Source organism: Gavialis gangeticus, unplaced genomic scaffold (assembly GCF_001723915.1).
Source record: "Gavialis gangeticus isolate Ggan-Ray unplaced genomic scaffold, GavGan_comp1, whole genome shotgun sequence".
Taxonomy (NCBI): domain Eukaryota; kingdom Metazoa; phylum Chordata; order Crocodylia; family Gavialidae; genus Gavialis; species Gavialis gangeticus.
The window spans coordinates 102,500,301-102,525,222 of NW_017729025.1; the positions used below are offsets into that span (position 1 = coordinate 102,500,301).

At 41.3% G+C, this 24,922-nt stretch overlaps 1 protein-coding gene across 1 annotated transcript in view; it reads right to left on the reverse strand.

Moving 5' to 3' along the window:
- TTC17 (tetratricopeptide repeat domain 17) overlaps positions 1-24,922 on the reverse strand; it is a 107,906-nt gene that overhangs the window by 15,096 nt on the left and 67,888 nt on the right. Inside the window, exons 17-19 of the mRNA XM_019519367.1 lie at positions 4,843-5,013; positions 2,961-3,211; positions 1,159-1,324 (exon numbers count right to left, since the gene is read on the reverse strand). Of these exons, the coding sequence (XP_019374912.1) occupies positions 1,159-1,324; positions 2,961-3,211; positions 4,843-5,013 (588 nt within the window). The remainder of the gene's footprint in view (positions 1-1,158; positions 1,325-2,960; positions 3,212-4,842; positions 5,014-24,922) is intronic.

Below are 24,922 nucleotides of genomic sequence, written 5' to 3' on the forward strand. Positions count from 1 at the left end.
CTCAGGTCCCTTCCGACCCTAGAAACTATGAAACTACTTGGGAGCAATGTAGCACCCAGGCATTGAGATGCTGGTACTCACAGGCATAGATTATAATTTTGCAAAATTAAAATAAATCTATAATCCTAATTCTCAGAGAAACTGTGCAGTATGTCATGGGGAAAATTCATGTGGATTTGATCATCTCTCATTGCATAAATACTATGCAATATATTTTACCACTCCTAATTTAGTCAATAAGTTTATTTCTAAGCCCCTTGGTGGTAGTAGGAAAGAATGATATATAGTGAGAAGGATGGTTGACTAGTAAGGAAACCAGTCTGAGGCACAGGAAAGCTAGATTTCCTTGCTCCACCAGAAACACCCTGTATGACCTGACAAGGAGTTAGATGTCTAGTGACCTCTGTGATTCTGGCTTTTTGCCTCTCTGTGCCTACAGTCCCTATCTGTAAAATGGGGATAATTTCATTTCCCTTTCTCTGAGTGGTCTTGTGGTCTTTAAGATTGGGAGACACTCAGATACAGTAGGGCCGTATAAAAGAGGGTGGGGTGGGAGGGGAAGAGAGAGAGATGGAGAGAGAGAATTTATAAGGCCAGTAATCTGAGGAAGCAGAAGTTCACAGATCAAGATCCAGTTTTAATATTAAGTAATTATTAATATAAGTAATTATTTGATTACTTGGCATCAAATAATCTTCACTGTTTAAATATTTAATTTAACAAGTTGGATTTTTTCACTTGCCAGAATGGGAGCTTGTTAAAAAATGCACATTAAAACCTTCCAAGTGTGAAGCAGCCTTCTAGGTTACCAGATCAACCTGGAAGAAACTGGGCAAACAGCAGTAAAAATACTACTTTACCTCCTCATTAAGCTATCACCCAAAATGCATCTTTTCCTCCTTATCTCTTCTCTTAATTTGTTTCCACTATTATTTTTCAGTTTCAGGAAACAGCCGAGGTGAAAAATGGTATGCAAAATAAAGTTATACTGCACAGGTGCTCCTAAGAGAGTGTTTATAGGACAGAATTATAATCATGCATCTTTTCTCCTCTGCGTAAGTGGTCTCCATATAATCTTTCATTATCATACTTTTGAAATATAAATGCATGGAATTAGGACCAGTGAAAGACCGGCTTTTCTTAAAAACAGCAATTTACCTGATGGTCCTGGGGAGGGTATTTTGGGGCCACTGATTTCCAGTGCAGTTTCATAAAGGTTTTCATTTTCCCCATTAACCTCTTCTTCTCCATTTCTCCCAGTGGGCTCCTGAAGATCCACGGTTTCTGATTTTGGTTTCTTTAATCGTTTGACCTGGAATGTGATCTGTAAAAGAAGTGTAAGAGTGATGTTGTAGCTGTGATGGTCCAGAAAATTATGCAAAAAGCAAGGATTTCTTAGGGTGATATCTTTTATTGGACCAACTGTGTAGCACAGTTAGACAGGCTTTCAAATGCTTGTCTAACTGTGCTACAGAGGACCTGATAAAGAATGTCTTGCATTTGAAAGCTTGTCTAACTCTACTACAAAGTTGGTCCAATAAAAGATAACACCCTAAGAAATCTTTGCCTCCATAAAAGAAGAACATTGCTAGGGTTAAAAGTTACAAATGCATTGGGCAAATTGTTGGAACAAGTGTTTGGCTTGTTCTAGTGCAGGGGTTTTCAACCTTTTTAAAGGAGTGTATCCCTTCTGGCTGGATGTGGGGTGGGGGTGGCGGCTGGACACGGAAAGGGGGGAGGAGGGGGCTTGCATGCGGTGGTGCAGGGCGGTGGGCAGAGGTGGCGGTCGCACAGCTGATTGCACATGCAGCTCCACAGGCTGCAGATGGGCCTTGCGCCCAGACAATCGTGCGCTACCTGTCAGAAGCCCGCAGAACTGCATGTGCAACACATGGCAGTGGCAGCACAGGGTGGCTGCCACATGCGAACTCCGCCCCCCCCCACTTCAGGGAGGTGGTGGCACAGGGTAGTGGATGGCAGTGCTCCATCCCCACCCTCCCGTGTGTACCACTTACCACCTTTCCAAATACCCCCAGTTGACAATCCCGGTTCTAGTAAGTAGGTTTGACTCTAGGGCAATTTTGGAACCAGCATAGATTCCTCTCCTTCTTCACCTTTAGCTACTCCCCTAGCCTGTTTACCTTCAATGCACCATGATGTACCAATGCAATATACAGATGACTCTTCTAACGAGAAAAAACAAACGTTTGCCTTCTACAGAACAAGAGCATTTTCCATTCTGCTCTGTTCCTAGTGCTATTAAAATGTATGCAAACCCCTTCACATAGAAGAACAGTTTTAGTTAAAATTTTACTCTCTCCTTTATAATCGTTTCCTATTGGTAGGAAGTCTAAGCCAATTAGAATAGAATTGTGTGTGTGTGTGTATATATATATATATAAAATTAATAAACAGAACTAGATTAACAATAAAAGAAAATGATTTATGCCTATGTCAAAAGTAATGCAGTTTGCTTTCCAAGATTTTCTTATCTGGCGTTTGCTCAAAGTTTTCTATTCACCCAACAGGCAACTGTATGGACAACTTAATGCAAATGTCCTTCTTATTCCCTGTAAGTGAAACAACCTGAGGGACTGGACTGCCGCCAGCAGTGAGAAAATTCTGAAGCATGATGATTCACTCAATATTTGGGCCTTTGCCACTAATAAAGATACTAATTAATAACAATTAAGGCAGGAATTTTAATGATGCTGAAACTTGTCTGTTTGGAGGTGGACTGAAATTACTAATTCATTTCATATGCCACCAAACCAGCTCTCAGATAGTCATAGGTTTGGGGTGTTTGTAATTGGTGATCTGGAGATAAAAGGCTCTGGTATCAAAGGCAAAAACTCTGAACTGTTATCTCTCCCTTCAAATCAGAATAGTTTTTTGTACAGGAAATTAGGATACAGTTTACAAAGGCTACTAGACTAGATCTTGCAAATGCTTGTTCTTACCCATTCAGCTTCATCATCATCTCCACAATCCCCAAAACAAGAACTAGTCAGCCCATCCTGGGAGCCTTTCTTTAGGACTCGGATACCCTGGAGGTCCATCCGACGACCTTTCACCTCTAGTGCCCCTTCAAAGGCTTCCAGAGGCCAGGAATTTTCAAACTCATCCACCAAAGCCAACATCTCTTCAGACATCTGAGCATCTCCCAAATTTTCCAGCCCTTCTGAACCATTGCTTTCTGCGATGACTGTGTCTGAAATGGAGTGTTAATAACATCACCAACATTATTGTTATTTACTGTAGTACCCACAGACTGTTAAAAAAGGGAAGCAGTGTTCTATGCATCAGGTCTTCTGCTGGTTCAAATCAAACATCACAAGCGGGTCCAGGGAGGCGATCCTTCCCCTCTATGTGGCATTTGTCAGGCCGCAGTTGGAGTACTGCATCCAGTTCTGGGTGCCGTTCTTCAAGAGGGATGTGGCTAGCATTGAGAGGGCCAGAGGAGGGCCACTCGCATGGTCAAGGGGCAGTGGGGCAGGCTCTACGAAGAGAGGCTAAAGGGCCTGAACCTATTCAGCCTCCACAAGAAGAGGCTGAGAGGGGATCTGGTGGCTGTTTACAAACTAGTCAGGGGGGACCAGCAAGAATTGGGGGAGGTTCTGTTCCCCCAGGCACCACCTGGGGTTATGAGGAATAACAGCCACAAATTGTTAGAGAGAAGGTTCAGGCTGGACATCAGGAGACATTACTTTACAGTTAGGGCTGCCGGGCTCTGGAACGGGCTCACAAGTGAGGTGGTGATCTCTCCTACCGTGGGGGTCTTCAAGGGGAGGCTGGACAGATTTTTGGCTGGGGTGATATGATCCCAGCACCCATTCCTGCCTGGGGCAGGGGGTCGGACCTGATGATCTGTTTAGGTCCCTTCCGACCCTAAGTACTATGATACTATGATATGACTGTGGAATTTCCATCCTTGGAAGTTTTCAAAAGCAGGTTAGATAGACACTTGGCTGGGATGGCTTAGTCAGGAATGATCCTGCCTTGAGCTGGACTAGATGACCTCATAAGGTCCCTTCCAGCCATACTTCCCTATGATCCTAATGGCATGGATGGCTGTTTGTCTTTGTTTTGTGCCGTTATAAACATTTTTATGGTGGCACAAAGGAAACATCTGTTTGCAGCTGTTCTCTCTTCCTCTGTAAAACTGCAAACTTCCTAAGAAGTTTTCAAGTGTCCCAGGGTGAAACGTTAACCAGATCCGTTTCAGTAGCCTACCTGCTTCCTATTGTTTCACTATGGAGAGGCAAAAGGTTTGCTGGAACCTCCTCAGGTTTGTTGTCTGAAGGGCATTAAAAATTAATGCATGCTGTTCTCTAACTTATATAATCATGCCGGGGATTCCATTAAAGCCTTATACAGTATCTCCCTAGTGATTCTGCCACTAAGAAGTAGAATATATTCAAGATCCTCCATATTTTATTTTAAAACTTTTCAGTCTTTTTCTATTCTTTCATTGTAGACTAAGCACCCATTCCAGCAACTAGGGCATCCCATTTAGCCATGTTCATGCAAGTGAAAGTGATACACACAGTCTGTGTTTTTGCCCAGATGAAGTAGAAAAAATGGATTGCTGAAGGGATACAAAAAATTCAATCAGCATGGATGGCTGAGCCACCTCAGAACCAAACTGCTGTACCTTTAATGTGTCAGATATCTGGGCAGAACTAGAAAGATCAAATAAGAAATCAATGGAATTAAAGAGCCGTTCTCCTGTCTTGTCACAGGAGTTTCAGCCTCGTGGTGCTTGTGAAAAAGAAGCCAGCCTTCAAGGCTAGAGACCAACTCATTATTCAAGCATGCACTGAAATGCTAAGGCTAACTTACTTTCCAGTCTCAGAGATGAAGGGTCCCTTGTTGAACTCTGAATGCGATATTCTGTGGTGTCTTCTGTACCTCCCTCAGAATTTTCTTCTTCAGCTGTTACTGACTCCTGGGGGTCACCAAAGTACTTCTGCTTGTCATGGTTGTCATCTGGGTTTTTCTTATGACAGTGGCCTATAAGAAACAGATATGCAAACAGTATAAAACAACTCCCTCCAGACACATCATATGATGCAACGAACCAGAAATGACACTCCTTTTCTACTGGTATTTCTCCTACATAGAGACTAACAGACCAATTGTGCAAGGAGCTGACCACCTTCAGTTCAATGAGATTTCAATGGGAGTGGATGATGCTGAGCACTTTGCTGTATTGGCCCAATACAAAGTTACAAGATGCATGGATCATTTAACATACTCCAATTTTCTCGCTTGTGAAAGTCCAAAGTTACCGAAGTAACTGAGTCTAGGTGCCAACTCCAAGGTACATTCCTGACATGTTAGTTAATATTATTATTACGATTAATGTGTCAAAATTGTAACATTCATTAAGTTGAGAATAGAACTCGAAGCTTAGAACTGTTTGATGCTGATTTTCAGTGTTGGAGGTTCAAAACTCACTGTGGACATCAAAGGATCAAGCATAAGACCTGGGAGAAATTTTACGAAAATCAAATCTACACAGAAAGAGTTAGTAGTCAGCAAAGAAGAAGAAACCTTTACACTTACCTTGCACTGCAACTGCATTGCTCTGTCCTGTTGGCTAGGACATTAAAGCTGACCAAAGAGCAACCATTAGATGATGCTTACAAAACTACAATACATTTTAGTTACATGTGTTATAAGATTTACAGAGTTTACTGAGTCTCAACCTATCTATTGTATAGGGGGACTTATTACAGCAATATTGGAGCAACTGGGGTAGTTCACTTATTAAGGTAAGAAATCAAATACCATGCAACACCCTGTAGAGAAGTGCAGTTATTCCCATATTACCAATGGAGACCTGTGGTACAGACAAATTGGCTTGCCCGAGGTCACACAGGGCAGAGAATTAAACCTAAATACCAGGTAAGCGCCATTTTGTGACTCTTTTGAGCAAGATCGGAATTACTACTTCCTATTTTTAGATGGAGAACTAGAGACAGGATGAGAAAGACTGACAGGGCCGCAAAGCAAATCAGTGGCAGAGTTAGAAACAGAACACAGGACTTTGTGGAGTCTCCATTCCCAACCCTGTCTGTAAGGGCACTACTCATGTTACGTAATGTACTACTGGTAACACTCAGATTGTATGGTGGTAGGTGTGACCTAAGCATTCGTGGAACAGAAAAAACAGATGAGAAAGTTCCCAGTCTTTTCCATGCTGTGGCCCACATGAAAATCTAGCCACAAAGAAACATTACAAATGAACACCTAGGCACAAAGAAAGGAGGATCGTGGCTTCAGAGAGCATAGTGCCTCCAAAAAAAAAAGTTTCATTTATGATACTGGAACATCATAAGCTCCTTGACCATGTAGTAGTTTGATATGAAGAGCCTCTGAATACCCGTGGCTTCCAGACACAACAGTGCCTCTGGAAATAAGGCCATGCAAGTTTACAGAGGAAAATACCGAAATAAATAAAAAATACACGAGTGATTATTTGTGGCAAATATTTTATGTTCTTCAGTTTTCCAGCTATATATTGAAATATTGGGTAAACTGAACCAGTTCATGAAATGGGTAAATGAAGAAACAAAAGTGGGAAAAAACAAAGTTTATAAACTGTTTTAACACCTGCCATACAATTAAAATCTTTCTGGTTTTCACACTTGACTTCTTTCACCAGTCATTGCTTCGGTCTTTTTTTTCCCCCTTCTAATCCCTGCTCCCACCCCACAATGAAAATTTAATTGGTTTCATCTTTTTAAATCTCTGCAATACGCAGAAAGCTTCATGCATAATTTATAAGGAGTAGTGTGCGCAGGACCCCAAAGCTGAAATTAGTCCTCCTGGCTGACATCAAAACCAGACGGACTTTGATGCAAGTCAGGTGCATTCCAAGAATGTGATGCCCTTCAGTGGAGAAAACCTTGGTCAACTTAGCATCTTGATGAAGCAGAACAGAAGAGACTAAGGTACACAGAACTGATTAGAAAACAAGCAAACAGCCCCCTTGCCTCCCCCCAAAACCTGATGCTTTTTAAAGCAAACACCAAGAGACTGAAAAAAAAATGAAACTAACAACCTGGGAACAGCAAGGGAAAAATGAAGACACATTTAAAAATATTACTTAAGACTAGCATCATTAATATTAATTTACAAACACTGACAGCTAAAAACAGACTGGATGAGAGTGCTGGCTTTCTTGGGATCAGAGTGCTGCTATATATAGAAAGCCAAGTGGCCTATTTTTTTTAATTACTGCTTCTAGTTGTCTGGCATTGCTGGGGAAGAAAATCTGGTACAAAAAGCAATGAAAGTTTAAGATCTTTGCCATTCTGATCATGCAATTGATGCTGCTGAAATGCCTGAAGTCAGAAAAACAAACTGGAAAATATGGGAAGGGTTGGCAGAAAGGAAGGACTAAAAGCATAGCCTGAAAGCATGTGAACACTTTTTTTGGCTGCAGGCTACCATTTAGTGTTTGTTGCCTTATTGTCTACTGGCCCAACACCTGATTGACCTAGTTGCTGTGCATGTAGAGAACAAAGACAACCATTCCTGGCCCAATGCCCTGAGATATATGCTTCCTAACTTTTCACCTATCTTCACATTTTCCAGGTGAATTTGGGGAGATGGATCCTGATGTGGCTGGTGTCACATGAAAGCTGCTTGCTTGAAACATACTTACAAACAGTCTTTTACTTAAATTTACTCTGCTCAGAAGAACAACTATAAAAAGTATAACTTGCTTACTCAGCAGATCTTGTCCCTGGTTACTGTTTTCTGCAGCCAGATTTGCATGGTTTTATAAAGCCACAATAGAGCAAAGTGGATTCCATTCCATTTTCTACAATACCAGTGACACAGTTAATTAAGTTCCTGCTAGTTACACCCCTCAAATCTCACTGATAAAGTGGGGTGTATATATTTGGCCCACAGGGTCTTTATTACAAGTGGTGCTGTATGACGGATGTCAGAAACAGACTCCAAGAAAGGCTACTGTTTACTCGTACACTGTGCTTGCTGAATGGGGGGCAGGAGGAGGTGAATCAGCATTCAGTAAGTGCAGAAACCTTCAAGGACATGGTTTTATCTAATTATAATAATCTGAGATCCTATGATGAAAATAAATACTCAATGGGTGCATCTACATGTGTACTTAAATGAGCAGTAGCCTATTCTACTGTGTATTGAAGTGGCCCATAAAAAAAAGTGCTAATATGCAAATACGCAATAGAATAGGCTACTCTGCAGAAGTGCCACCTAAAAAGTGTGCGCTTGTGCTATTGTGTATTAGTGCAGCCTAATGCATATTTATTTTGTACCTCATACTGGAGGTACTAAATTAATTGTACATCAGTAAAAGAACATTCATGCATATGTAGACATGCCCAATATGTATTAAACTTAAATCCTTCCTGTATTATTTTTACTACAATTTCTCTAGGACCTAGGAGCAGTGGTTTTCAACCTTTTTTCATTTGTGGAACCCTAAAAAATTCTGAATGGAGATGCAGACCCCTCCGAATCGTAAGTGTGAGTATTCATACACTTTTGACTGATCATAGTTATCTTTTGCAGATGTCCCAGGATTCCACAGATTACAGGTTGAAAACCACTGCCCTAGAGTCTAGGGCAAGGTTTGTATTTTGTATGTTTATTGAGTGTCTGATACCAAGCAGTCTTCTTCCTTTTTAGGACACCAAGTGCTATTATAATAGAAATTTTAAATAATAGTGAATATTAAACAATTGTATAATAATGTATTGACCACATACATGCAATTATCAATTATTAATTCGATACTTATTAAATGGAAAGTAGATATTACATAATGATAATAAATGAAATGGAGAAAACCTGACAGATCATCTGTTCCACCTAGGGGTAGGAGATTCCCAGGAATGACACTGGAAATGGAGGTAGTGAAGGTCTGGAGCAGCATAGCAAGAGAGGAAAATGGACAAATGTGGTTTTAGTCTCCAGTGACTGAGGAACGTGCATCTGGGATGACAGAAAAGGAGCAACACCGAAAGTGGAAATGTGAGAACCGATCAGCCTCTCTTAGAAGAGCTAAGAGTAATGTATGTATTAGGCACAGAAGTTAAATCTAGAGTGTTTCTCTTAAAAGTAAAAACCATATGGAAGGGAGGGGGAAATAATCTTCTACTTATTTGTTAAAGGTCACAAATAATTTTGGCACTATACAGTACCAAACATAAAGGGAATTCCTGGCCCAAAGAAAGTGTGTGTGGAAAAGACTGTAGCTAAAAGAAAGTGTGTGTGGAAAAGACTGTAGCTTGCTTAATACAGCAGGGTTTATTATTTTTCATTCCTATCGTTGGATTCAGTGTTTTGTGGAAGTAGTGAATTTTAAGGAGTTAAACATGGTGTCAAATTTTTGTCCCTAACAACAAGAAAGAAATAAAAAAAACCTGTGACATCTAAAAAAATATCTAAATTAGTTACCACTAATGCTGCTTGTTTACTTCTTGCATTACACTTGGCACAGGCACCAAGGACTCATTAGTCATGTTCACCTGCCTGATTTCCATTTAACAGCTCAAGGCTGGAAGGGGATGCACTGGTGTGTAGCTACCAATGCCAGATTAAAAAATACAAACCCGCAAACATTTTTGATTAAGTACTTTTAGTTAATTATGGGCTTGGAGTTTGGATTGCTTATATTCTTTTTGCCTTCATTGTCAGTTTGGGGTTTGGAGAAGAGAGTGTTGCTAAGCTCACTGATTTTTATCACGAGTCTACTTTATAGTGGTTTTTTCCTTTTATCTCAGTTCCTGACTTTGTAAGATTCCATAAAAATCTAAGCTTTCATTAAAAATATTGAAAAAATTAGTTCCAGAAAACTTAATTCTCAAGGCTTCAAAGAAAAACTTGGAAAATCAGAAGTCAAACAGGAACAACCAAAAATCCATTATTTTAAAGTCTCCCGATTTCTTGAGACATAATTCATGTTTTGTTTTTTTTTTAATGGCTAGGGTTGACATTATTGGGTTACCGCTCTGTGGATTAAGGGAGACAAGCAAGCTCGAGGACTGTAGTTGATGACTAAATTTTTGTTTGAAATCTTGTTTTGTTCTATTGTGTTAATTCTGCCTGGGAACAAGGGTTGCCTTTTTTAATTAAGTGTCCCTTTAAAAACACTGCGGCATAAGCTGAAAAACTGAGCACTACTGGAAATCAGCCTGCTGCAGTGGTTTTCAACTGGGGTGCAGCAACGGCCAGATTAAAATGACCAATGTAGAGGACTACAGTATGTCCATTCTCTTCCTGCCTTAGGGAAAGGTAGCTCAGCTTTTTCCAGTCTGACCTCTATTACACCCCTCCTGGAATCAGAGGTGTACAGGATATTTCCACCTGCCTCACGTGCCTGTTTCCAGGTAGCATTGTGTTGGTCAGACCACGAAGAGCTGGTACATGAGCTTGCTCTCCTGCCTGTTTCAGACTTATCACAGAGCCCTAAATGCAGGAGGAGCATAGGCATGTGCCACAACCCTTCCCAGGCTGGCTGTGCAGCAGTAGCATGGGGCAGATTTACTTGAAGGTAGCATCACCTGGTTAAAAAGCTCAGATGTAGGTTGAGCATAGTGGTTCTCTACCAGGGGATGCAGCCACATTCAGAAAAGTTGCGGAAGGGTGCTTAGCTTCTTAAAAGCTTGATAACCACTGGGCTCCTGCATGAGTATTCAAGGTTCAGAAAAGACTAATGCAAACTCTGCTAATGAAAAAGAGTTGATTCCAGAAGTACGAACATAGATTCAATTCCACAAAACATTATTCAGCTTGCAGTGATTTTATTAAAGGTCATTTTGCCCCATAATGGTTTCTTTCACAGTAAGGCTAGCACGTCCAGAGCTTACCAGAAATTGAAATGTCGCACTTTTTATATTGATTCATAGGTATCTCTGGAGATATTTAGAATCACAGAAAATGAGGGTTTGAAGAGACCTCAGGAGGTCATCTAGTCCAAACCCCCGCTCAAAGCAGGACCACCCTCAACTATATCGCTGCAGTCAAGAGTCTAGTTGGGTCTTAAAAACCTCTAAGGAAAGAGATTCCACAATCTCTCTGGGTAACCTGTTCCAGTGTCTTACTATCTTCCTGACAAGAAACTTTTTCCTAATATCTAACTTAAACTTCCCTTGCTGCAACTTGAGACCTCCGTGTTCTGTAATCTGCCACTGAAAACAACCTAGCTCCATCCTCTTTTGAACTCCCCTTCAGGTAGTTGAAGGCTGCTATTCAATCCCCTGTCTTCTCTTCTCCAGACTAAATAGACCCAGTTCCCTCAGCCTCTTCTCAGAAGTCATGTGCCCCAGACTTTAAACCACTTTCAGTGCCCTCCACTGGACTCTCTCCAATTTGTCCACATCCTTTCTGTAGTGGTAGCTCAAAACTGGACACAGTAGTCCAGATGTAGCCTCACTAGTGCTGAATAGAGGGGAAGAATTACTTTTCTTGATCTGCTGGCAACACTCCTACTAATGCAGCCCAGTATGCCATTAGCCTTCCTGGCAACAAGGGCACACTGTTGGTTCATATTTAGCTTACTGTCCACTGTAACCCGAAGGTCCTTTTCTGCAGATCTACTGCCCAGCCAGTCATTGCCCAGCCAGTACTGGTGCATGGGACTGTTCTGTCCTAAGTGCAGGACTTTGCACTTGTACTAACTGAACTTCATGAGATTTCATTTAGTACAAACCTCCAATTTGTCTAGGTCACTCTGAATCCTAGCCCTACCCTCCAGCGCATCTACTACTCCCCTTTTATGAATGCTGCACCAATAGACAGCTTTCTTCTTGACCTCAGTTACCATTGCCTACATATAGTTGCTTCAATACGTGACACATTGTCAGCTGAGTAAGAAAGGAGAAACGTACATTATTTACCCTTACATAAAAAATAGTGACAATTCAAGAGGAATTCAGAAGATTTAGGAGACACTCACTACTGAGTATTAAATATTTTAAACCAGGGATATTTGGGATACATTCACCATATGTAACTTCAATACTGGACATAGTACATTATCACTGATCAAATGCACAGATCCACATGTGTTCAGGGCTTCACAGCACAAACAGGAAGATATGGTTCATGCCTCAAAGAGCTTACAAGCCAATTCAGAATTAATGAGCTTACCACTGACCTGATAAAACCAGAGAGTCTCAAAGTAACCAGGTTTTGGGCCCAGCTGGCACTTGGCAGTAACATTTCCTTTGATGGTGCAGGAAGTGATAGTGGTGGCAATTCAGTAGAAAGTACTTTTGGTTCAGTATCAATAGCAGACCAGCACTCCAATGTAACGCTATGAAAACTGTGTCACTAGAAGGGCTGGCTTGCAGACAAGATATTAAAATAAGATCTTGACCTCTGGCTGTTATTAAGATCCCCACTACCATGTTAACTCCAGTGTGATTACATTCTACAACCCCGAACTACACCATTTCAGTACAGTTTCTTTTTTTTTTTTTCCTTAACAATTTTGAGCCTACAGAGAATCACTCGTCAACTAAGCAGGATTATGGCATCAGCAGGGATAGATTCTGGTTACACGAGGTACTGTCATTGAAAGTGCTTCAGAGAATGCTGCTCACCCTAAGGAGGGGCTATTTTGCATCCAAATAGTGTTCAAGACAGGGTCCTGCACAAGAAAGAGTACACAGTCTAGTTGTAAGAGGAAAGGTGATGAGCGAAGGTAAAAAACTATCAGGGAGGAGTTGGGACAAAGAAAGACCAGGGATGTGTGATCATCATCTAAACTGCATACCTTTAACACGCAAATGTCCTGGTGGGTCAGGATGGTTTTTGTCTTTAAGTAACAATGACAATGTGCTAACAGACTGCATTGTTATAATGCTGGCTTGCTAGCCATTACAGGCTATTATAAAATATGGAACGCAAGTGAGATACATAAGGATACACATAACGCTTTCTGCCCTCCATTCCCCTAGCTCCTTACTGGCATTTTACAAGCTTGATGTCTTGGTGTGGGAGTTTTGTTATTAACTTCAAGACAGACAGGACAGAACCTCATAATTAGGGATTTACTGAATTTGTGATTTCATGGATTCCTTGAAATCCGACAATGCCTGAAAACTCAATGCAGGAGGGGAAGGGGGAATCACCAAAAATAAAAAGCTGGTTCCCCAGAGGGAGACAGCACTCCTCAAGTTTTTTTTGGCAGTTCGCTGGGACAGGGAAGGAGGGGGCTGCCCGCAAGATGGGTGCTGCACTGCCCCTCACCAGTGATTGGCTGCAAGTGCTGCCTGTCATGTGGCCCTGCCTTTCTCCACCAATTGGTGGCAAGAGGCAGGGTTGCATGATGGACAGCCCTCTCAGCCAGTGGCAAGGGGTGGGGGGGGCCACATGATAAGCAACCAATCAACAATGAGGGGTGGGGCCACCAGGGCCCCATAGCCAATCAGAGGCATGGGGAGGGTCCCTGCCATACTCTGGTTGCAAAATAGCTGTTCCATCCACATCCTGTCCACGAAATCGGGGGGGGAGGGGCAGCCCCTACAAATTAGGTAGATCCCTACTCATAATAGTTAGCAATAATGTCAATGTACTTGCAGTATTTTTTAAAGCTGTGAAGTATCAATTAACAGGTAGAAAATCATGAGCTATGCCCTCAAAGACTAGAGTTGGCATCTCGTACTGTTGGGTTATGAAGGACAGACATACTGTTGTAAGGTTTTCTTCTACAGTGCCATGCTGCAAAGGCAGCTGAGTAGCGAGTGTTTTTAAACCAAGGGAGCTCTCTTTTCTTGCTCTCTGGTCACTGATTCAGATGTTCATGACCTCATTCTGCTGGACAAGAATTGCAGTCCTAATATAAGAGGCTGCGATTTCTAATACCTGATTAAGTCATACAAATATTTAAAATCAAAGCGATAATATAAAATTCAGTATTTTAATTAGCTTTTTTTTTTTTTTTTTTTTTAAGAGGACAATCTTTTTCATAATTTTAGAAAGAAATATTATTCCTATTTAGGGAAGGTTTTTCTTTTCCCTTCTCTTTTTTTAAAAGAGACATTCCTGTGCTGGGTCAGAAAACCGAAATCTGTAAAATCTGCAACTGTGGATGACAGTCAGTAGGAGAAGCTAACTGGAAACTGAATGAAACTGATCACCAGGGCTAAGTACAGAGAGTCAAAAAGCCCAAGGCTGAATAGATTTAATTTTTACAGGTTAATCTAAGCTACGTAGTTTGAACCACTAAACAAGTGAATGGACATTTACTTTTGACTCCAGATATGCAGCCACACACCCGCAGTAGCCCAGGTCAGAAGCTGGGGGGTGCTAGAGCATGCATCACTGCTCAGCTTGGGCCCACTCACTCTGCAAGGGTGGGGTCTGTGAGGGTGGGGTCTGAGAGGCAGGTGCAAGGCATCCTGGGATCTGGGGGGGACTGTGAGTTAACTTGAACCTGGAGGGGACCTGGGACAGAATTTCAATAAACCAATTTAACTTAAATCAGCTCAGTCTGATACTATATCCATCCAGGTTTATCTTAAATCAGTTTCAGCCATTTTGAAAGTGGTTTATGTGTGCTGAACTTCTGTTGTGTTATAGATTTGCACCAGTTTCTGATTACTTATACTGGTTTATGTGTAATCTCTGTCTCTAGCCCAGATCATGAGTAACATGAACAAGCATGAGTGGTAAAACGTGAAATTTATTTTTTTCAAATGATCAATTTTGAAAATCTAAGCTGTTAGTAGTAATTTCTATCCTTACATTATTTAACAGTGCTTCTTATCCATATGGAGGTAGGATTTTCAGAGGGGAGCAAAGATAGGTCAACCCTGACCACTTTTGAAATTACCATCCATGTAGACACTGTGTTGAAACAGACTTTGTTTTAATGTAGAGCAAAACAGCTCAGACTTTCTCATTTTCATTTACAAAGTATATAAAATTAATTCCTTTTATTACATTTATCTCAGTAACAGGTTTTTCATTCAAAAGAATGTTATAATAGTCAATCACTGTCTTCAATTATAGGATCTTTTTAAAAAACAGGCTTATTGCCAAAAGAAGTACTTAAATTGCCTTAACTATACATTTCTTTTTAAGAATAACCATAAGCCTCAGTTACAACCAGTTATGATTAAGCCTTTTTTTCTTTAAATACACAGATGCCATTTGATATAACCACATTTTTTGTTCATGTTAAGAGGCGAAAACACCTCATTATAACAGATCTATCCCTGATGAACACACCACTGCAAACTGCCCTTATGAAACATAAAGCCAACAGTAAATAAAATATGAACAAATGTAACAGAGAAAGATCTGCCTTTTTAAATGTATATGCTTTGTGATTTGAAAGGGACACACACATATGCAAATAACCTGGAGAAACACATGGGGCTGATTTACAAACATAGTAGCAAGCTACCTAAAAATATCCTCTTCTATAATTAACAGGGGGAGGTGGTGAAGTTCAGAGGTCTGGTTATTTTAAGATGCACACCCCTTTCCTCCGTCTTCTTCCTCGTCACTGGCTACAACAGGAGCTCATTCTTTATGATTCAAGTATAGAAACCCCAGCATGCTCTCACTGATGTCTGGGAACAGGGCCCAAACATGGTAGAAGATATCTAAATTTAGCTCTCCAACCCTGTCAGCAGATAAGAGAGACTAGAAAATGAGATTAGCAATGCCTCTCTCAGGGTGTTCTGGTGCTACATATACAGCAGCAGGGTAAGCAGCTCTGTGGCCTGAATATCAACTAGTACCTCAAAAATAACTTGATATCCTTTGGAGAAAGGGGAAAAGACACACATGCACAAGTTCAGAATGCTGATGGCTCATCCTCTGCGACTTCTTTTATGCACTTGGTTCTGCATTTGCTTAAAATGATTTATCAATTATTTCAACACAGTAATACCACTTTTCCATCAGTTAAATTGGTTCACATTAGACCACACAGTATACATATAGGTCATCTCATCTTGCAGATCCTCAATGGCTGCAAGCAATGAACTTCCTAAAGGTGGGTATAAGGTCTGCTTTCACTCATGTACTGTTTTTCTCCAATTTTGGGTTACTTCTGCAAATCAACACTGGTCCAGTAAGTTTAAAGTGAGAGAGAAAGACAAATGTCCAGCTCTTTGCTAGAAGAATTCACACTAGTCAATGCTCAGCTTTTTATATCATTATCACTATTTCAGCTAAAAGTGTTTTAAAAAAAGCCTACCAAGAGTTGACTCTATATAAAAGGTGCCTCAGTGTGGTACAGCTCATTTCCCTAGCTTTACCCGTATAAGCCGTTTTATACTGCTAGGACTGCATCCACACTAGAGGATGGTGTTACCCATATCAGTGTTACATAGAGTAGCAATTTTCAACCAGGGTGCTGTGGCACTGTTCAGTGTGCAGACACGATTCACAGGATAAACCCAGAGATTTCAAATAAGAATCACAATGTTAAATGACATTCTGACCTGCCTGTTGTGGTCTTCGCGAGTTTGTTAAAGAAACATTACTGTATTACTTTTCCATACCCCAAAAAAAGTGGGGGCGGGGAGAAGGGGGGAATGGAACTAATAGCTGGTATTTTCCAAGAGGTACCTTAAGTCTAGAAAGGTTTGAGAATCACTCATCTAGAGGGGTACATACTTGTTTGCTGAGGCAAACTCTTAGTTTAACATCTCAGCTTGCCCAGCATGTACACAAACACTACTCACTATTAAACCTTAACTCACTTATCCAAAACCCCTACTCTCCCTCTGCCTGGCTCCTAGCCTACATTCTTCCTTTTTAGTGTTACTTAGATAGATACAACCTGCTCCCTGTCCTCTGGGTTTATTTGCTACATCCTGTGATCCCTAACTGCTTGAAGTCAATGCGACTAGTGTACTGAGGACCACTGATGGGCTAGACCACTGCAAAGTTAAACCCTTTGCTTGTTAATCACCAGTTCAAGCAGCTGTGCTAAACAAAGTCTTTTATATATCAAGACCCATATGATGCACTGCAGTCATGTAATAAACTGCCATGATCAGGCACCTTTGACTGTTGCACTTATACTTTTGACCACTAATCCGTCCTTCTGCGGGGTGGGAATGTTAAAATATCCCCCTTCACCACCAGATTTCAAGTACTAACCTGCCTCACAAACATCTCTTTGTCAACTACATGTGCAATGGCTTTTTGTCTTCATTAAATTACACTGGTCTTTACTGTACGTAGGCCTGAATGATAGGTTTAGTTGACTCATTTGGGATGAACACCAGCATCTTTCCCTCCCAGCTACAGATGGCAGGGTTCAGAGGCACCAAAATAACTAAAATAACATGGCAAGGTGTATGTCTCAGATACGTCTACCTACCTAACTTGGAGATTTCACATGCTTAGTGTTTTGTCTAGCAACACGAGTCAGCTTTCACATAAGGAGGCAAGATTCATTGCTCTTGGATAATAAGGGTAGGGGAACCCGATTAAACTATAACTTGGCTACAAGGGAGCAGTGAACAATTAGTAGAATTAGGATTAGTTTTCTCTGGAGCCCAGCCAGGGAATCCCTGCAGAATGTGAAGGTTGACAAGAAGACAGTGAGAATGCAAGAGAAGGCTGGTATACCGCCAATGGCACACTAGTTATATTAGGCTCCAATACAGAGGGATATCTGCTACTGCAAGAACAATACCAAACTCTCACCAGCAGAGAGATTGGGATTTTATAGCATGGTGCCTGGAAAGATTCCTTCCCTTTCTCAGTAAATATTAGTCCATGAAACACTGGTACTCTTATACAGGGACACTGAGTTATCCTAACTCCACAATAATTGGCAACTATAAGATAGTATGGGTTTTAAAGATTCTGAGAGCATGTGGAAGAGTGCAAAACAAATGCCACAAGAACAGGCCAACCAGCCATAAAAAAGGGTGGGGGGGAGGACGGGGACAAGCCAAGGAAGCAAAATCTCTGGTATTTCAGGTCTCAGACCATCTCAGTCTAAGCACTGAAAGAAAGCACTGCACAATGATTTGATACACATTCAAGATGAAACATTTCATGGTGGGGCCCACCGACTCTCGGACTACTTCTCAAACGTAAGCAAAAACAGGTACAAGTCTCACAGAAAGCTTACAGGTTTTAATGAGATCATCCATTAGGAATCTCTAGCAATGCTAGGAGTCCAGTTGAACTGAACATAATTTACACATCTTTGGTCTCAATAACCTTACGGTGGAACTTACTATACCTTTTCTCTACTACCAGCTATCCTCTGTGAAAAAAAAAAGGCTGTTAAACTTCTACAAAGGTTTCTGACTTGTTCAGATTTCTTTTATACTCTGAACAGCATCATCTATTTTGGTCTAAAAGAATAGGAACACACTGCTTGGAATAGCCTTGCTAGAAGTCACCACTAGCAAAAGCAGCCTCTCAAAGAGGCAACACAGGTTAGACTAGATGAGGGACCTAATGTAAGCTTAGACAAGGCTTACTGCTGCCAGGTTATTTCCATGCAGTTGGGAATGAACGAAGCCTGATTTGGCAGCACAAGAATGACAAGTTTTACAACAAAGGCATATTTCTCCCTGCTAGTCTTGTGCAGCTTACTGATGATTGCCAGGGCTTCCCCACTGTCAATACAAAGCAAGAGAGAAAAGCAAAACACATAAACAACCTCCTCCAAACCATGTGAACAAATAAAGTGATGCTGAATTGCTGGCAAGCTTTAAAACGTTTAGCTGCTTGTCAGAAATATTCTCCCTTTCTATCTTCCCCCAGAAGGCCCTCATCTTTCCACCCATGCATTAACCTCAAGTCGGCAAACCCTCCAAATACATTATGACGAACAATCTGGCAGACTAGATAGGCTAGATCTATTCTGAATTTATTAATGCATTCCTACTCTTCCCTTCCCATAGCAATGTCTATACTTCTTCTCCTTTTTCTAGTCATTGCCATGCCAGAGGCAGTGACGTTCCTACCCTTAGATTTCATAGATTTCTAGAGTCGGAAGGGACCCCCTGCTCATCGGGTCCGACCCCCTGCTCCAGGCAGGAAAGAGCGTTGGGGTTAGGTAACCCCAGCCAGATGCCTGTCTAATCTCCTCTTGAACATCTCCAGGGTAGGGGAAAGCACCACCTCCCTTGGGAGGCCATTCCGTATTTTGGCGACCCTTACCATAAAGAATTTCTTCCTTATGTCCAATCTAAATCTGTACTTCTTTAGTTTGTGGCAATATTTCTGGTAACCTTGAGGGGCACCCTGGCAAACAATGTCCCCCATCCCTACTGGACCCCGGATGAGTTTGTAGGCAGCCACAAGGTTGCGTCTCAGCCTTCTCTTGTGGAGGCTGAAGAGAGTCAGATCCCTCAGTCTGACTTCATAGGGTCTTACCTGCAGGCCCTCAACCATATGAGTAGCCCCTCTCTGAACCCTCTCAAGGTTATCCACATCCCTCTTGAAGTGCAGTGCCCAAAACTGGACTCAGTACTCCATCTGCGGCCTCACCAATGCCGGATAGAGGGGAATTATCACTTCCCTAAACCTGCTCATGATGCTCCCGCTGATGCAAGAAAGAGTGCGGTTAGCCTTGCTTATTACCTCATCACACTGGTGACTCATGTTCATTTTTGCATCAACCAGGACTCCAAGATCTCTTTCCACTGTTGTGGTACTCAGAACAGTACCCCTCGTCTACAGGTGTGTTGGAGATTTTTTCCCCAGGTGCAGCACCTTGCATTTATCCTTGTTGAATTGCATCCTATTCTGATCCGCCCACTTCCCCAGTCTGTCCATATCTGCCTGAATTCACTCCCTGCCCCCCAGTGTGTTTACTATGCTCCATTGCTTAGCATCATCTGCGAATTTGGACAAGGTGCTTTCAACACTTTCATTCAAATCGCTGATAAACATATTAAATAGTACTGGTCCAAGGACAGAGCCTTGGGGACACCACTGCCCACATCCCTCCAGGGAGAAACCACCCCATCCACCACCACTCTCTGGGTGCGTCCCATAAGCCAGTTTTTCACCCACCTTACTGTGAAAAAATCCATATCACAGCTACTCAGTTTACTCGTAAGAATTGGGTGCGACACTGTGTCAAAAGCCTTTTTAAAATCCAGGTAAATAGTATCTCCTTCCTCCCCTGCATCTAAGCACTTTGTGACCTGGTCATAAAAAAAGACCAGGTTAGTCAGGCAGGATCTGCCTGCTATAAACACATGCTGGTTGCCCCTCACAACTGCGTTACCTGCTGGCCCCCTGCAAATGTGATTCTTTATGATTTTTTATAAGGTCTTGCCGAGAACAGAGGTGAGACTAACTGGCCTATAATTACCTCCTTCTCCTCCTTGAAAATAGGAACTATGTTGGTCCTCTTCGAGTCCTCTAGGACCTGTCCCAAGTGCCACGAGTGCTTAAACAACCGTGCCAATGGTTCTGCTATGTCATTGGCCAGTTCCTTTAGTACCCTTGGGTAAAGATCATCAGGGCCCGCCGACTTAAATACATCTAACCTTTCCATCTGTCCTATATAATAAACTTTCAATCCCGGGGAAGTCTTGAATGAATGTCAAAGCATGAATACTGTTTGAAAATGGCAGGTGATTCAGAGAATGCCTCTCTGTTTCTTACTAGATGGCACAGACAACTACTAAGGACAATAGTAGAGCACACCGCTATTATTGAACTAGACAGAACATCAATGTGTTAGATGATACAAACTTAGCATGATGTAAAGAAATTAACTGACTGCTTCAAAAAAGGTCTCAGACTAGTTATGCCCATGCCATTAACGAAGTTTGGGAATGGCAAAAAAGGAATTAAAATTTCACAACTAAAAAAAAACAGGCATGGGTAATGAAAGTATATATAACTGCACATTAGAAAGCCAAAAGAAACAGAACTGCTCCTTGAGAAACCATAGCTCTCAGCTTTAAAAATTGGCTTTGTGTCTATCACAGAGCACTGCACAGGACTATCTCTAAACCTGGTGTGAGCATGCAAAAGGTAACACGAAAGGTAGATTTTTTCATAAGGGGAATCCTCGCTGCAAGAAAATCTTCTAAAGGATTCTAGCACTGATTTTCTATGGCAGTGTTTCTCAATCCATGGGTTGGGACCCAAAAGTGGGTCGTAAGAATATATGAAAGGGTCATGAACCAACTTTAAAAATAGATCATCAAACTAAAAATGGGTTCTTCTTTAAAGGAGAAAACTGTGGGAAACTGTGGCTTTTCCCTTACAGACTGGCAGAGCTTCAGCCTGCAAGGGGCTACTTGGGGCCCCTGATCCCCCACCCCTGCCCAATACCTAACCCCTGCCCCACACATTAGGGGTCTCTGGGTGGGAGGCAGAGGGTCAGGAGTGAGGAGAACTGGATCGGGACTGGCTGTTGATGTTTATAAGTGGGTCCTGGTACAACAAAGGTTGAGAACCACTGTTTTATGGGACACATTTGGTGGGAAGCTATAAAACGGGGCTTCTGTCATTACATGAGATCCACCAGATAAGAAAAAAAAGTTTGCAGAAGGCTTGATTCATGCATTTAGCACTGGCTCAAATAATGCTATTAGTACCCAAAGGTAAGGAAGTAGACAGAGGAGTCCCTTGCCTCCTGGGGTCATTCTTTAGAAACCAAAGTAAATCCCTAGTAAGCTGTGGGACAGACATATCCAAATCTATGCTTTACTTAGAGTTTGGGACTAGCATTTAGTTTTAAAATTATGATCTACAAGAAAAATGGGGAGGAAAGGAACTATATGTGATGTTCTTCCTTCCGTTCTGGGATGGTAGCATTGAGACTAACATGAAACTGAAAAATTAGCACAGGGCTGGTTATGTTCATAGACCACTCTCAGTTAAGATTTCTACAGCACCTGGTCAACTGAATTCCTTTGGGTTTGCAAAGCTTTAGATACTCAGGTACTGCCTATACCTCTAAAAATGGAAAATATTTATGAAGGAAGTGACATGAAGGAGATCTGCTGCCTGTGGATATCCAGGAAAATCTGTTTATTTTACCAACTACCATAACTTTTACCCACTTTTACTGCAGTTGACACTGCTGAAAGGTGACCTGGATTTTACTTGTAGAGCATTATTAGATCTGTCAACTTCCCTACAGTTGCAGGATCTCTATTGCTTTAGATGGCTTAGAGCAGAAGAATCCAGCTTGACTTTCAGATCCCAGGAGGAATGTACACAGAAAGCAATATGGAAAGAAAAAATCTAAAAACTAAACTAAACATTTATTGGTATTCATGGGGGGTGGGGGTAGGGGGAAGGCAGGCATTTTCACAGTTGCATGATTATGGGGAGAACCCATGATAACTGCCATTTTGTGTGGATGTGAGTCTCTCTCTGGACACCCTGCCTTATCCCCATCTCAGTAGCTTTGAAAATAAACTTAAGAACAGGCAATCAGGAAATCTGTCAAGTGGACTTTCATTTAATTATATTAGTTTCAAAATAATGCAACTCCCTTCCTTAAATACTGAGATTTTGAACTTCCTTTCTTACAGAAGCAACTAGGTAATGTTAAAGCAAACAGAAAACTCCCACCCTCTGTCATGCATGCAGAATTCAAGGCAAGAACTAACATTCACTAGTATCTAAATCAGGGGTCAACAGCCTAGGGCCTATAGGCTGGATCCAGCCCACAGAGCTGGCGATTTAGTAACGGGGAACTTCTTGCATGTTATGCTGTGCTGTGGTTGTGGCCTCTCCTGTGCCATGATGCAGTTAGGTGGTGGGGAGCAGCAGCAGCAGCCAAGTCCTAGATTTGGCCCATTTAGGACCTGAGCTGGGCCATTTTGGCCTGCTGGTGTAAAGTGTTGCTGGCCCCTGGGCTAAATAATCAAAAAAGCTCGAGTGCTTTGTGGGTCTGTGAATCTACACCTTGAAGCCAAACTCAGTGGACAGAACACCTTTAGCAACTTATTATTTGACACTACAACTCTGAAACTGTGGTCTAGAGATGACCACCAGGGTTAACTCCAGGTAAGTGAGAGAGATGTTTCTGACAGGTGCTTATCAATTCAAATCTATAAGTGTTAACATATGGGGACTATTTAAGTAAGCCCACACATTTCTTTCATTTGAAATGTATAGTATCAAGACTCCTTGTCAGTTAGCTTTTTATCGTTTAAAATATTCCTCTACAAAATTGCAGTCTGGTAGCAAGAGTCAGAGTCCTAGGTTCTACTCCTCAGCTCAGCTGCTGACTTCCCAGTATTGTTTTGCATGAGTCAAGTCACTAAATCTCTGTCTTTTACCTTACTCTATCCAAGTGAAAGGCACAAGAGGCTTGAATCACAACAGACTAAAAATTAAGAAAAAACTCATGGCCAACTTCAATTATGTCATGGCCTAAAGCAAGCCACGCATGTGAATCTAAGTAGCATTGGGAATTTTTTTTTTTTAAGGAGCAAATACCTCTTCCTATATTTTAGTTTTAAAAGATGTGGATAAGGCAATCTGAACCATCATTGTGCATAATATGCAGACCACAAGAGGGCAGCAAAGCTACTCTTAAAACAATTAAATAATGCAGCTGCTATGAATTGTAAACTATATGAGCTGTGTTGCAACACACACACCCAGCCACCATAAAATGAAATCAAACAGCTTAAGAAAATGTATGCTACCTTTGTAAACATATGCACTCATTTAGAAAAATGTTCACACAAAGTGCACTGTAGAAAGAACACAAATTATGCTAAAATTCCTGCAGTATGAACATACTGCCTGTATTTTATGCCTTTTTATTGTTTACAAGACCTGAAGTATTTATTAAAAAAATCCTCCCCAGCTGCTGTAAAATGTATAGAAAGACGTACTGGAAGACACTCAGAAGAATAACAAAAAAATTACATGATTCTTCCAAAATGGAAGGAACAACATGTGCAGTTAATTTACTAACTGCAGTTCAATCTCACCTTGCTTTTTTTTAAAAAAAGAGTTATTTTAAAAAAATAATCTGTACAATATGAAATGAAACCATACACAGCTGAGGCCATTATATTGAAGAGGTACACTTACAGGTAGGGCAAAGGAATATTCTTTTTAAAAATAAATGGAGTACTACACGCTCTTAGTTCAGTGGTCTAGATACCCAAGTAGTTTTTTTTGAGCACAGTGTAAGGGAAGCTTCTGTGCTGCAACAGCAGATAGGCTGATCATTTCTCAGTAGTCACCTTGGATACTGTCACCCTAAACTTTAATCTCCTGTACAATTCAAAGTTTCTTTATGGCAAGAAGTATTTCAATGTCTACTCCCTCAGACCATGAATGTGAATATTACTGGGACACCTTTTTAAGGTTTTAAAAAGAATATTTGAACAGGCAGATTGCATGTTAATAGTTACTTTGGCCTGTTTAGGTTTCAGGGTCGATCAGGGAAAGTAACTTGGCTATGAATGCTATCAGAAGAAATACCTGCTGGCTTGCTGCATTTGTAGTACCAGGAAGAGCATACTGTCAGTAGTGCCTGCATCCTGAAAACAGATTTTGGGATGCTGTGGAGCTGCCCAAACTTTTCTGCTTGCTTTTAAACTTTTTTATGTTAATCTCTGGTCCTGTTACTTTCCCACATTTTAAAACAGCACTGTTGCGCAACCACACTTTGTTATTCAATGTTTTGAAACACATCACTGGACAACAGTCTAATGACAGACAGCTCAATAATTAAATATATTACACACAGCCAAATCATCATCCACTGAAGGCCAGCATAGGAAATTAAATGTGCTAGTTACCTCAATTATTTGTGAATTAGGGAGTGAGGTCTTCTGGCCTTGGTTGTATTATGTTAATACTACAGAGGCAATGCCTTAGGAAACTAATAATTACCAAAAGAGCCCATAAATTCCACCTGTTGCCTGAAGCAGGTTTCTTATGACATTACTTTTTAAAATTTCTAGACAGGCAGTTTAAAGTGCAT